This window comes from Monodon monoceros, unplaced genomic scaffold, assembly GCF_005190385.1.
Source record: "Monodon monoceros isolate NGI ecotype Baffin Bay Population unplaced genomic scaffold, NGI_Narwhal_1 Super_Scaffold_3, whole genome shotgun sequence".
Taxonomy (NCBI): Eukaryota; Metazoa; Chordata; class Mammalia; order Artiodactyla; family Monodontidae; genus Monodon; species Monodon monoceros.
In genome coordinates this window covers 35,537,674-35,550,956 of record NW_021703780.1, presented here as the reverse complement: position 1 = coordinate 35,550,956, position 13,283 = coordinate 35,537,674, and the positions used below count along the sequence as shown (strand labels likewise).

The 13,283-nt window shown below is 45.1% G+C and overlaps 1 protein-coding gene across 1 annotated transcript in view; it reads left to right on the top strand.

Annotated features, from left to right (window-relative positions):
• Positions 1–12,931, top strand: part of DNAH8 (dynein axonemal heavy chain 8) — a 323,816-nt gene extending 310,885 nt beyond the window's left edge. The window contains exons 92-93 of the mRNA XM_029243162.1: positions 9,590–9,711; positions 12,518–12,931. Of these exons, the coding sequence (XP_029098995.1) occupies positions 9,590–9,711; positions 12,518–12,805 (410 nt within the window). The 3' untranslated portion in view covers positions 12,806–12,931. The remainder of the gene's footprint in view (positions 1–9,589; positions 9,712–12,517) is intronic.
• The last annotated feature ends 352 nt before the right edge of the window (positions 12,932–13,283 follow it).

The window sequence follows — 13,283 nt, the reverse complement described above, 5'->3', positions numbered from 1 at the left end:
GCAGGGGTGTTGGGGAGTGAGGCTGGGCTGTGAAGTCTTCCAGGGGAGTTTGGGCTGCATCATAAAGGCAACAGCAAGTCACCAAAGATCCTAAGATAACCCCAGGTGGAGGCAGACTGTAGACTGAAAGAAGGATGTCCACAGCACTGAGACTTTTACCGGATCCAGGGGAGAGAGCCTGAGACCTTAACCAGGTGCAGAGAAGGAGGCAGATTTGATGGAGTGATTAAATGGGGACCTTTGAGAGAGCGGGGACTGGCAATGGCTGAGGCTGAAGGCCAGGTACAAGACAGGGAGCATTGGTAGAGGGGCCAGCCGGGAGGAAAGGCAGGGAGCTCTGGATTCGTCAGCTTGTGCTGGTGGGACATCCAGGTGGGGAGGTGTGTTGGCAGACTTGGGGTTTGGCAAAGGGGTGAGGATCAGTGATATTTTTAAAAAGTGAGATCATTAAGTGTAGTTTTGATATTTAGAAGCCAAGGGAGTGGGGTTGGTTCATCCCTGGCTTTCCATAGACAAAGCTAAGTTGTATATCACAGCACACAATCTCTTTGAGTGATTGCTTTTTCCCATTAGAAATGTGACTTTCAATAGCAAAGTATTAATATGAACTAATCTTTGTTACTATTTCTTAAGATATACTACAAACCAGAGCAACATTTAAAGAAATATAAATACAAATCAGTTTTCTTATTTGTCTTTACTTGTAATAATACTAATCCTTTCTCTCTTTTTTTTTTTTCTTCATTTCTGTTTTTAAACTGAGCTTTGATTCTTTCTCTCATGGCTCTCCATGTCTCAGAAAGTCTTGGACTTATTCAAGCATCCTACCTTTACACGTGAGCATCCAGACACGTACCCTTATCTGTGATTGCTTTCTGTTTGTAGCACAGAAGAGTGGAGGTCAACTTCCCCTACATACTAATCATTTCTCTGCTTCCTTTTCCTTCTCTTGACGTGAGAGACAAATCACTTTCTGTTCCATATCACCTGGTCAAATCTGGAAAGCATAGAGATTACAGCAAGCCTCTCTGATCACCTTTTGACACCTGTGATTGATTTCTCAATATGATGTATCTCCTGGGTTTTATATCTTCTAATCCAGTCCCCTTCAATGAAATAATTTTTTTTTGGCTCAAAACATTTAAATAAATTATTTAATTTTTTAAAAACCACGTTTAAGTAAAACACAATGCAGTTTGAAAAGAGGTCATAGTTTCATCACAAATATGTATAGTCAAAATTGCCTAGACTTTAAAACACTTGAAAATGTTTTTTTCACCTATGACCATTTGTTTTGTCTTCTTATAATGTTAACGTGGCATCTGATACAATCTGATGTGTGTTTCCCATCATGCCTCCGGCGAGTGCCCCCCAAGCCTAAGTCACTTCGATGCGCACACCACCGCAGGGACAGGTGACAGGCCTTGTTTGCCCCCTAGTCTGTGTCTGAGCTCACGCTGCTCCGTCCCCTTATGGTAGCCTGATATTTTGTCACACTGAAGAGGCTGAGTCAGCCAGCCACCCTGGAACTAATCTGGTACGTTCAGCCCCCTTCACAATCATTTCTGTAGCAAACGATGAGCTCAATCAGGTGGCAATTAGATTTGATTATTAAAGCGGTCAAGCTCCCTGTACCCATGACCCTGTAACATCTGTTCAATGGCACAGCTTTGGGCAGTGCATGGATTTGCCTCCCAGCAGATTACTCAGGCCCAGTAGAACCTTTGTGTTCCACTGGGGCTTCCCAGCAGTCACTGGCACACACACTCACATATTGTTTAAGACTGTGCTGCTCAGGGTTTTCAAAGGATTTCTGTGGTCGCTTGTTCCCACAGGTGTACCTTTTCAGACCATCATGCACACGTGATTTAGATTCTGATTTGTGTGTGTGTGTGTGTGTGTGTGTGTGTCTGTGTCATAGGTAGGGATGTGTTTAAACTTAAAGATTATGAGTGGTCATGAGCCTGACTTCAAGCCAGGGGATTGCCTGCGTTCCACTTCCAGAACCTCTTAATCGATAGCCTTGCTTTGCCGTTTGATGTTCGGCATGACTCGCAGGCGCTGCTAAGGAAAGGGCGGCGGAGGCTGGACGTGCTCTCGAGGTCTCACACCTCGATGTTAGGGTGAACGGTGCAATATCATTATTTTCCAAATGTTTAACTCAATCTGGAGCTCGGTGCCATTCGGATGCCAGACTGTGCTAGTTTTTCTTGTTTCGTTCCTCAGTGTCTTGACCAGCCACGCCAGTCTGTTGCAGCAGAAATCAGCGACAGCTTAGTACTCACTACTACAAATCAAGATTTTCAGTTAGAGGAGATTTTACTGAAGCAAGGAGATGGATACTTTTTGTCCTGTAATCTTTTGCTGCTGTAAAAATCACCTGCAACCTCTTGCCTGTGTGTTTGTCTTCAGGGCAACATCGGCAGCTACCAGCGGTTTCTGAATGCTTGCCTTGAGGGTAGTGATAAAAGCATGATGTTTGTTGGGCAGAAGAGTGCACCAGGGTCATTAGTAGAACTTCAGCATTGGAAGGGTCTGGGGATTTCTTCTAACCTTGTAACAATCCTAAGCGTGTACCCGAGCTGCTGTTTGCCAAACCAGAGCTGCCCCTAATGTCTGGAGGCACCTCTCAGGCCTCCAAACCTGTCTGGGTGATAGCACTCACTACCCTGACCCCGAATCCCAGAACCAGAGAAGGACTGTTGACACCTTAGAAATGCCTCCAAGTGAACAACAACCCATCCTTCTTGCCTTTGTGGGGCAGACACTTAGATTCACTGGCTTCAGTCTCCACCACATCCCTTGTAATTCTGGTCTCTGCCCACGGTTACCTTCCTTACCAATCCTCTAGGCCCTTGTAATCTGGCCGGCTTCATCACTATACTGAAACTTCTGTCTCCAAGGCCACCAAACCTAGTGACCTTCCTGCTAACTTCACTTCATACATTGGTTTCCATCCATCACCTTCCTCGGTTCTCCTCCTACCTCTCAGGGGGTTGCTTCTCAGCCCACTTTGTGGCCTCTTCTCGGGCAAGTTCTGCCCTTGGCCCTGGTCCCTTCGCTAATGACCTCAGCCATTCGCATAGATGCAACTATTTGTCTCTACTTACGGACTGATTCATCGAAAGTCCCAATGTTAGCTTCTGATTCTTACTTCCAACTGCCATCATAGAATATTCCATCCTCCTGTGAACCTCACCAGTACTACCATCTGTTCATCTTCCTCCCAAACCATCCTCACCAGGATTCTGCTATATTTGCTTGTGCATCACCACCCTCCAGATCACCCTGATCCTTGTAGCGAGTCCCCTAACATCCTAACAGCTTGAAAGAGGGAAACCGGGAATGCATAGTGTGGTGGAAGATGAGAGGGAGGGGAGGGGAGGAAGGAAGGACAGATGCTGTCAGAGGTCAAGTAAGATAGGGCCAGAAGTGGTCAGATGGCTTTATCAGCAAGGAGACTACTGGCAAGAGGAGTCTCAGTGGAGTGGATGGGGAGGTGGAGGAATGAGATTGCAGGGTGAGTGAGAGACCAGGAAATGGAGAGACAGAGAATGAGGATGGACAACATGGGTAATTCTCTCAAGAAATTTGGCTTGGAAGAGGAGAAGCAAGTTGGAGGAGCAGCTGTAAGAAGAAAACATTTTCTTCCTTCTTCTTGTAATGACAGGACAGGCTTGAGCCCATTCAAATACTGGTGGGAAGGAGACAGGAGAGAGAGAGAGAACAAGGATACAAGAGAGGGGTAAAAGAGGCAGCAGGGGATGGCTCCCAAGTGGAGAGATGCACTCCCAGCAGGAGGAGGGACACCTCACCCATTGTAATAAGGATAACAAGCAAGGGACGCAAGTGAGTTTGTTGGTTTGGTGGCAAGAAGTTGAGAGAATTCCCATCTGATGCTTTCTATTTTCTCTTTGACTAAGGAGGCAAAGTGACCTCAGGAGCAAGAAGGTGTTAGAGGAGAGGTTTAAGCAGAGTGGCAGAAATTTGAGGAAGAGGGCTAAGGAAAGGATTCCTCAGTGACTTTGACTATCCCGTCGAGGCTGGTGATGGCTAAACCGTGGTGGCAACTGTGTGATGGTCTCAGTATTGTTCAGCAGCCTGGAATAGGTATAAGAAGGAGGACATTTGGATTCATTTAGCACTGGGGGTTTGCTGGGCAAGTGAAGAGAAGGGGGTGGAGTTGAGGAGAAGGTCTTCAGAAAGGATGAGGTCAAGGAACTGAGAGGTCGGGACGCTGAGTGGGATACTGAAGAGACCCAGAAGGTGGCGTGAGGCTCAGTGAGTGGGGGCAAGTGGGCGCTTGGCAGGGACAGTGAGGGGAGGAGCATGGGGCCAGAGGGTGTGGTTGTTAAAGCTGCAAAGATTTTCATCAAAGGTGGAGGGACAAATGGGGAGGACAGTGTCTTCAGAGTTGACAGGTTCCAGTAAGGGCAAGAAGATGGAGAGAATGTTCTGTGAAGAGGTAGAAAATATGGGAGAGTCTGTTAACCACAGAACCACTCCAGAGGGAACAGTGGAAAGGTTGGGAGGGAGGGGAGAGGTACGAGGTTGGGTCCAGGGAGAGGAAGCATAAAGTAGCAGAGAAGGGATGGAGAAGTTAAAGCAGTGCAGGGAAGTATATTTGGCACATGAGACATGGCGGGGTTAGCTGATCCCAACCCGGCCAAGAGAATTAGCCCAAGCTCTCTGGCTTGTACTCAGGTTTTGCCAGAGCCAACTGTGTCCTGCATTAAGGACACTTCAGAGAATACATGCATCTCAGGGGACTCTGGAAAGAGTCAGCTCGTATTACTGACAGCCTTCCTAATATTTTGCTTGTATCATGGGGCATTTCTCTAACCACTTGTCAAATTTGTTCTGAAAACAAATACGGGTCTGTGATCTCTCATTGTCCTGTCATGCAGATCTTTTTACAGAGCAGAGGTTCTCAGCCCTGCCTGCACAGTAGAATCACCTGGGGAGATTTTAATACATGCTAATCCCTGGGGCCCCAGACCAACATCAGAACCTCTGGGGATAAGACCTCTAGACTCTTTACAGTTAATTTTAAAAGCTCCTTTGGTCATTTTAATGTGTGAGGAACCTGGGCCTTAGACCATTGCCACCCAGAATGTTGTCCACCAGCCAGCAGGAGCGGCATCACCTGGGAGCTTGATAGAAATGCAGAACCTCAGGACCTACCCTCGACCTACCTACTAAATCAGAACTGGTGTTTCAGTAAGTGTTCCTTCCCCTGGTGATAAGTATGAACATTAAAGTTTGAGAAGCCCTGCCTTAAAACAGGAGTGAAGGGCTTCCCTGGTGGCGCAGTGGTTGGGAGTCCGCCTGCCGATGCAGGGGACGCGGGTTCGTGCCCCGGTCCGGGAGGATCCCACATGCCGTGGAGCGGCTGGGCCCGTGAGCCATGGCCGCTGAGCCTGCGCGTCCGGAGCCTGTGCTCCGCAACGGGAGAGGCCACGACAGTGAGAGGCCCGCGTACCACAAAAAAAACAAAAACAAAAAAAACATAAACAGTAGTGAAGCCTGGTCCCACCTCTAGAGATTCTGATTTTATTGACCCGGGCTATGGCTTGGGAAGCGGGAGTTTTAAAGACTTTCCAGATATTTCTCATTTTCAGCCAAGTTTAAGATTCCTGCCTTACAGCATCGAGCAAAGCGTCAGGAAGGGTCCCTGGGGCATTTTTATTCAAGTGGGTGGATCATCCCCATCTTTGTTTAATGATTTCTGACCTTTTATTTAACTTACCAACGAACCACATTTGCCTCTCATTTAGGGAAGAAAACTGCCTGTCATAAAGTTATGGCAGGAACAGCATTTGTCCTCATCTTCCAAGATGCTAACGGGAGGCTTAGTAACTGATAAGACAGGAAATACTGAACAACCATAAGCCCATTACATAAGGACTGGTTCATTTATTAAAGAAAAAAGAAGCATTGCCTATAGGACCATCATTACAGAATACCAACCAACTCCTTGTAAAATTGAGAAGAGCAACCTTCCTGATTAGTTATTTCTTTTGTCTCTTCCAAGACGTTGTTTGAATTGATACCGAAAGCCTTCTGTGGCTTTCTTCAAGCCAACTGATTGCACATGTCAAACAACAGTAATTTGTTTGCTGAAATGTTGGGTCAGGACTATTATAGGAATTAAGACATAACAAGTGTTATTTTAGACCTGAGTTTCCAAAGTATGATCCAAGATTTAAAGTGCGTTTCTTATATATATATAAATTTTTAATGTTTTTTATTGACTGCTGGGAAGATGTTTTATTGTTTTATTTATTTATTTATTTGGTTGTGCTGGGTCTTAGTAGCATCAGGCAGGCTCCTTAGTTGTGGCTCGCCAGCTCCTTAGTTGTGGCAGGCGGGCTCCTTAGGTGTGGCATGTGAACTCTTAGTTGCGGCATGCATGTGGGATCTAGTTCCCTGGCCAGGGATCGAACCCAGGCCCCCTGCATTGGGAGTGCAGAGTCTTAACCACTGCGCCACCAGGGAAGTCCCTAAAGTGTATTTCTTGAAAGAACAAGCTTGACAAGAATTCATTACGCTGTATGAGTTGGAAGGCAAAAAAATTTTTAAAGCACTTCAGTTAGCCCACATGTTACTCAGGTGTTTGAATAGTTAAATCACCCATTTTCATGTGGGTGGTTAAATCTCATAAAGAACAGGTTACTTTTGTTGAGGACTTGCCCCAACTTTTTGTTTCTCTCTTCTGAGTCAAACACATGAACACCTGAATCACTTTTCCACCACTGACGATTGAAGTTTGTTTTAAGAATTATTAAAATAAAATTAATGCCAAGACAATAGTACCACTTTTCAAGCTTTTATAAAGAAAAATATATCAATAGCCTTTTAAAGTTATATAGGCTTCAGAAAACAAGAGATTTTGATTCCATTAGACTTGATATCAGTCTACAAGAAAGATGGTCATTCATGTTTTAAATTCAATAAAGAGCAATTCAGTGGATTCACTACGGTCTGGATTCTGCAAGATCATGTTCTTCTTTTTAGGAGGCCAAAAAAAGTATCAAGACTTGAAAAAAAAAATGTATCTTCATGTTCTGAGGGGGAATGGCCCATGGAACAGTTTCCTACCCTCCACTCTCAGGCCTCAAATTATTTATTTAACATTTTCCTTTCTTAATAGCTCAAGGTAATATGGATTCTAGATTTCATCTACTGACATGCCAAGAGTGCTTCCTAAACATTAAGAGGCTTATTGTTGAAGTCAGCTAGGCAACATCATGCATATTCCCCAGGAGGGAGAAGAGAGAAGATGGTCTCTCCTTAAAAAAAAACTAGAGTTTTTCAGAGCTCTCCACCAATGACTGAAGTCTTTGTCTCGGGTGTGTTACATAAGAAAGAACCCCTGTCATCCCTCCTCTGGCACCTATGGCGTTGTCCCGAGTGCCATGTGGAGTGAGGTCAAATTTGCAATTTATTTGGAACTTAAAATATAGTAGAAAAATCCAGTTATTCAACTAGTACAGATGGATGGTCAAGACCAGGATTCATGCCGTGTGCATTATGACCCTGTAGTGATAGATTCATTGATCAGTGATGAATTTTAAGATACCATAAAATGGGGCCAGTTTAATCCCAGGTACTCTACTTGGTCACACGGTGTCTGATACTCCACGTGAATGCAAGCTTGACGTTGAGTGATGAAAATGACATTTTCATTGAGTCCCTTAGAAGGGAGAATTGGATTTTATTATTGTGGTCATATATACCTGACCACCAAACACACAACATGTTAGCTACTAAAAAAATGGGATCCCCAGTATTTAAAATGGAAGTCAACATAATCACACTGATCAGATCACCTCAAGTGACTCCACACATAAGAGTACGGATAGGCCTTGACCAGCAGTTGCTGGCACTCTTGGTTTTATGAAACTACGACCTTATAAGAATCACTTATAAAAGTCCTTCAGTCAGCTACTCTGGTTGATTGACCAACTTTTCTTTTGGATTAAGGCAAGGGTTCTTCTTGAGCACCCAAATTCTGTTTTGGTGAGGGCTCTGAGTAAACTTTATAAGGTGCAAATACAACCAGATTATGTGCCTGCTTCAAATATTCAGTGGCTTCCCACCATCCACAGAGTCACCAGGTCCAAACTCTGACCCTGAAAAATCCTGCCTCTACCTTTGTTCTAACCTCATCTGCCGTCATTTCCTCACCTTTAGCCTAGACCTGCATGCCTTTGCACGTGCTCTTCCTCTAACTGGAATCGTCCCATCTGGAAAACTCCTACGTATCCTTTCAAGACTCATCTTCAACTTCATCTTCTCAATTCAGCCTTCCCTGAGTTGTCTTCCCGAGCGGTCCACGTTGTTCTCACCTCTTTACTCATAACGACATCGTGTTGTATGTCTACGTTCCCTCTAGACTGAGCTCCTTGAATGCAGGGCTCATGGGTGGCCTCTTCATCATTGTGGGCATCTCACCTAGAGCAGTACCTGGTACATGGTGGCCACTCCTAAGAGGTTTAACAAATGAATGAATGAATGAATGAGTGCCTCCCCAGGTGTTTAATTTAATAATGAGGGAGGGGCTTGAGAATGGAGAGAACTTGACTTTCTCACTAAGCAGGCTAGGGTCCTATTCTTGCTTTCTAATTCCAAGGGATATTAACTCACCGCCTGCCATTATGCCTTGTAACTTCCCCTCTTCTTTCCACTCCCATTCAAACCTGATAAAATATTATCACTTATATGGTGGTTTGTGCAGTAAAGTTCTCAGAGTTCACAAATCTAGGAGTAGTAGGTAGACACACAGGTTCCAAAATCTGTTCGTGATTATGAGTAAAGGGCCCCATGGTTTCCAGTATTAACATGGAGGCCAAAATATAATATATAGGTCACAGATAAATTTTCCTAAGATTTTGAAGTCCATGTTGAAGTTTAAGGTATACTTCCTAAACATCAAATGCTGCTCTACAAGATAAACTTCTCTTATTGAATTGAATGGCATGATTTGCAAATACTAAGTTAAAAGAAAGCCCACAATATACAGAACCATGTATTGTCTTAAAATAGCTGTATTATGCACATGAAAACATGGAGCTTTCCTTTCCAGTGTGATTGCTTTGTTTGATCAAACTGAAAGTCGGGCTTTCTATGTTGGCATTATGCCTTATTTCCTTAGACTAAATGGAATTGTTCCATGATAGCAAATAGACGCTGATAATGGTTTGATTCAAGTTTTAATTGGAATGCTGGTCTCAGAATATTTGACCATTTCAGTCTTATTCCTAGATACTGGATCTTCAAACAGAGACTATAGGCTAGCACTGGGTTACAACCCTTAGGAGACCTGAGTGGTTGAAATCCCAGGAGAATTTTAAACCAAGACCTTGTCTGAGGCAGAGAGGGTGCTGCTTTCCTGCTGTCAGCTGGCAAGGCATATTTAGCTCATTGAAACAAAACACTGAAAGAAATCTCCCCCCTGAGGCTTGATCTCAACTCCTCTTGGGTGGGCACGCATCTGGAGATGCGTAAGCAACTAACATGACCCCCTTCTTGTTTCTAGAGTGGACTGCACCAAGGCATCAAAATCATTTCTTTCTCTTTTTTTAAGGCTTCCTCACGGCAATGAGACAGGAAGTGACCCGCGCCCACAAAGGCTGGGCCCTGGACTCCGTGACCATTCACAACGAAGTTCTGCGGCAGACCAAGGAGGAGATCATGTCACCCCCTGCGGTAGGTGCCAATGGGCAACAGCAGGGACAGTTCTGGAGCTGGGGCTCAAAGTTCAAGTTCTGCTGAACACTGACCTATAAGTGTCTCCGTTAAGTCCTTTGGCTTTGCAGTGAGGGTTTCCTCGGTTGTAACCTGGAGACCTCCATGCCAACACCTCCAGCATTTGCCAGAGTGGGAATGAATGACAAGCACTGGGAACTCCCCAGACTGCATTTCTTTGTAGTTACGAGTTACACTTGTGTTTGCTGAAAAGGATTTTCCACCCGTCTCCATCCACTGCTGTGGGGTACTCACAGAATTGGCAAGAGCTGCAGGACCCTGTGCGGAAGGACACCTGGGTGGGGGAAGGGCAGACGCTCTAAGATAAGCAGACACCCCTGGGAGCCACTGCTTGGACGCTTACCTGCCCTTTGAACTCGGGCTAGTTCTTTAACTCTTTTGAGCCTCAACTTCTTCATCTGTAAAGTGAGGATGATGATTCAACCTCAATCAAGATAGCTGTGAGACTTCAGTGGGATCGTTTAGGCTTGGTTCCAGACCCCACGTAGATATTCAATAAATCTTAGTTCCTTCTTCCCTTTCTCTGATTCTTATTCTCTCGGTTGTCAAATCAGGGGGCTGGACCAGATGATTTCCAAGTTCTGGCCCTTTTTGCCACTTTATAACAAGGATCACCATTCTTCCAGTTTCCAATAACATGGTCCTTATTTTTGTCTGAGATCCCACCAGAAGAAGCACCTTTAACCTCCATATTTCCACCAACAATCTCTAGATTCAAGGAAACATAGGCTTTTTCAACTATGCCTTCAGAATTCTTCCAGCTTTTTCAGGTATTTGTTACAGCAGCATCCTGTTTCCTGGTACCAAGATCTGTATCAGTTTCCTAAGGCTGTTGTAACAAAGTAGCACAAACTGGGTGACTTAAAACAACAGGAATTTATTTTCTCAGAGTTCAGGAGGCCAGAAGTCCAAAATCAGGGCATTGGCAAGGTTGGTTTCTTCTAAAGGCTCTGAGGGAGAATCTGCTCCATGGCCCTCACCTAGCTTCTGGTGGCTGCTGGCAAACCTTGGTGCTCCTTGACTTTGTAGCTGCATCACTCCAACCCCTGCCTACCTCATCACGTGGCCTCCTTCCCTGTGTGTATCTCTGTGTATCGTCTCCTCTTCTTATAAGAACTCCAGTCATATACTCGTCCACTATGACCTTAACTAATTACATCTGCAAAGGTTCTATTTCCAAACAGTCACATGCTGAGCTTCTAGGTGGACATGAGTTTTTGCAAGAGACTATTCCATCCAAACACCTTCTAACTACGACTTTGTAAAGTTCTTAGAGTGAAAGGAGCCTAAAAGGATACAGTTTACTATTGGATGATGCCTAAGTGGTTGTATTTTCATGTGGCAATTGTCACCTACTGACTTAATGATGGTATCATATGTCCTGATTTTCTGGGATTGCCCATGGTTTTACTGTCAAATCATGTACTTCAGGTTTTGCTTCAAAAAGTATGGTTCTTATACTGTTAGCCCACATGAGGGATTCCAGAAAACACTTTGCAGCTAATCTCCCTCTCTTTTATTATAATCTACGTTTACTTCCCCTTACCCTACCCTCACTGGAACTGGAAAACTGGTCACCATCTTCTACATAAGTATATCTTATGATCTTACGTGATTATTGGAGTCTCCACCGTGATTCCCTTTAGACTTCTTTTCTTACTGAGTACATGTTCTATGGCTCCCCGCTGCCTACAGAATAAAGTTCACGCTCTTCAGTCTGGCATCTACACTCTTCCACAGTTAAGCCCTAACTTATTTTTCATAACCATTGAACCTACTGCTAAATATTATAAAATGCTTGGGCTTTGCTGCTCATCCTGCCTTTCTTTGTAGTATTGCTCCTCCCTGGGATGCCCACCCTTTCTCCTCTATCTTTCCAAACGCAGCCCACCCTTCAAGGCCATCTCCTCCACAAGGGTCCCCGAGCATTCCAGCCCTTACTGACCTTTCACCTCAAGTCACTGCACTTAGCCTCAGTCAGTGCTATTCATCAGGCAGCCCCTCTAACAAGCCTGTGCTGGTATTCAAGTCATGTCTTTTACATTTTGTTCTCTGTGTGTGTGTGTGTGTGTGTGTGTGTGTGTGTGTCTTGTCTCCTGATTTAATGAGGCCCTTGAGGGCAGGTCCTACTGTGTGAATGACAGAGACACAAGGATGAGGTCAGCCACTCTTGGACCAATTCTCACCGCCCTCACCGCCCTCCCCCTACGCCCATCACACCTGCTCTCCCTCTACCATACCCAGCCTCTGAGGGTGCTCGAACCCCTGCTGGCCAGACCTGGCTGCTCGTCAGACCTGGCTGCTCGTCTCACTAGATCCGACAACCGAGATGAAATTAGAGCCACATATTGGCTTGGCCAGCGTTGGCTGAGATCCCGAGTGGCATCCAGCTCTGAGTCCTGTTCTGTGCTCCCACCACCCCTGTCAGAGACTTTCATCTCCCTGCAGAGGCGATTTGGTGCTGCTGGCTAAGTTCGCAGTCCCAGGCAGGCCACCCCCAGGCTCAAATCTCCAGTAATAGGAACATTTCAACAGCGCTAATAGCCTCAAGCTATGCCACAGGGGAACACTGGGCTCAGTATTTCACTGGAATGCGTCCAGTGGTGTTTTCTTCTTCTGGTAGTGTTTTAAGATTGGTGTACATTTTCTTTCCAAACTGACAACCTTTTTTACAGTATTGGATGCCCATCTCACAGCACCTAATTTTAAAAAAAAATTCCTGTTACCTTACGCTTGGTTCTTCCAGGAAGGTGTATATATTTATGGGCTGTACTTGGATGGAGCAGCCTGGGACAGACGGAACGGGAAGCTCACGGAATCCACCCCCAAGGTGCTCTTCACGCAGCTGCCCGTGCTGCACATCTTCGCCATTAATTCCACAGCGCCCAAGGACCCCAAGCTGTATGTGTGTCCTATTTACAAGAAACCGAGGCGAACTGACTTGACCTTCATCACCGTGGTGTATTTGCGAACAGTCATGTCCCCAGATCACTGGATCTTGAGAGGTGTGGCCCTTTTGTGTGACATCAAGTAAGTCCATTTCCGCTTGATGAGGGCAGAGGAGCCACGTGGGTGGCCAGTGCTATTGAGAGACTTGGTGAGGCATATCTTTTCTCCCTGATAATTGCTTGATTACTCTTTCTAAATTAAAAAGTTGATATCCTACAATCGCTTGTGTGTATGTGTTTTCCCTCATGTCAATATTTATTTATTTATTATTATTTTTTATTGGAGTATAATTGCTTTACAATGTTGTGTTCGTTTCTGCTGTACAACGAACTGAATCAGCTATACATATACCTATATCCCCTCCCTTTTGGACCTCCCTCCCACCCACCCACCCCCCATCCCACCAATCTAGGTCATCACAGAGAACCGAGCTGAGCTCCCTGTGCTTTATAGCAGATTCCCACTAGCTATCTATTTTACACACGGTAGTTAGTGTATATACATCAATCCTAATCTCCCAGTTCATCCCACCCCCCCTTCCCCCTCTGTGTCCACCTATCCAT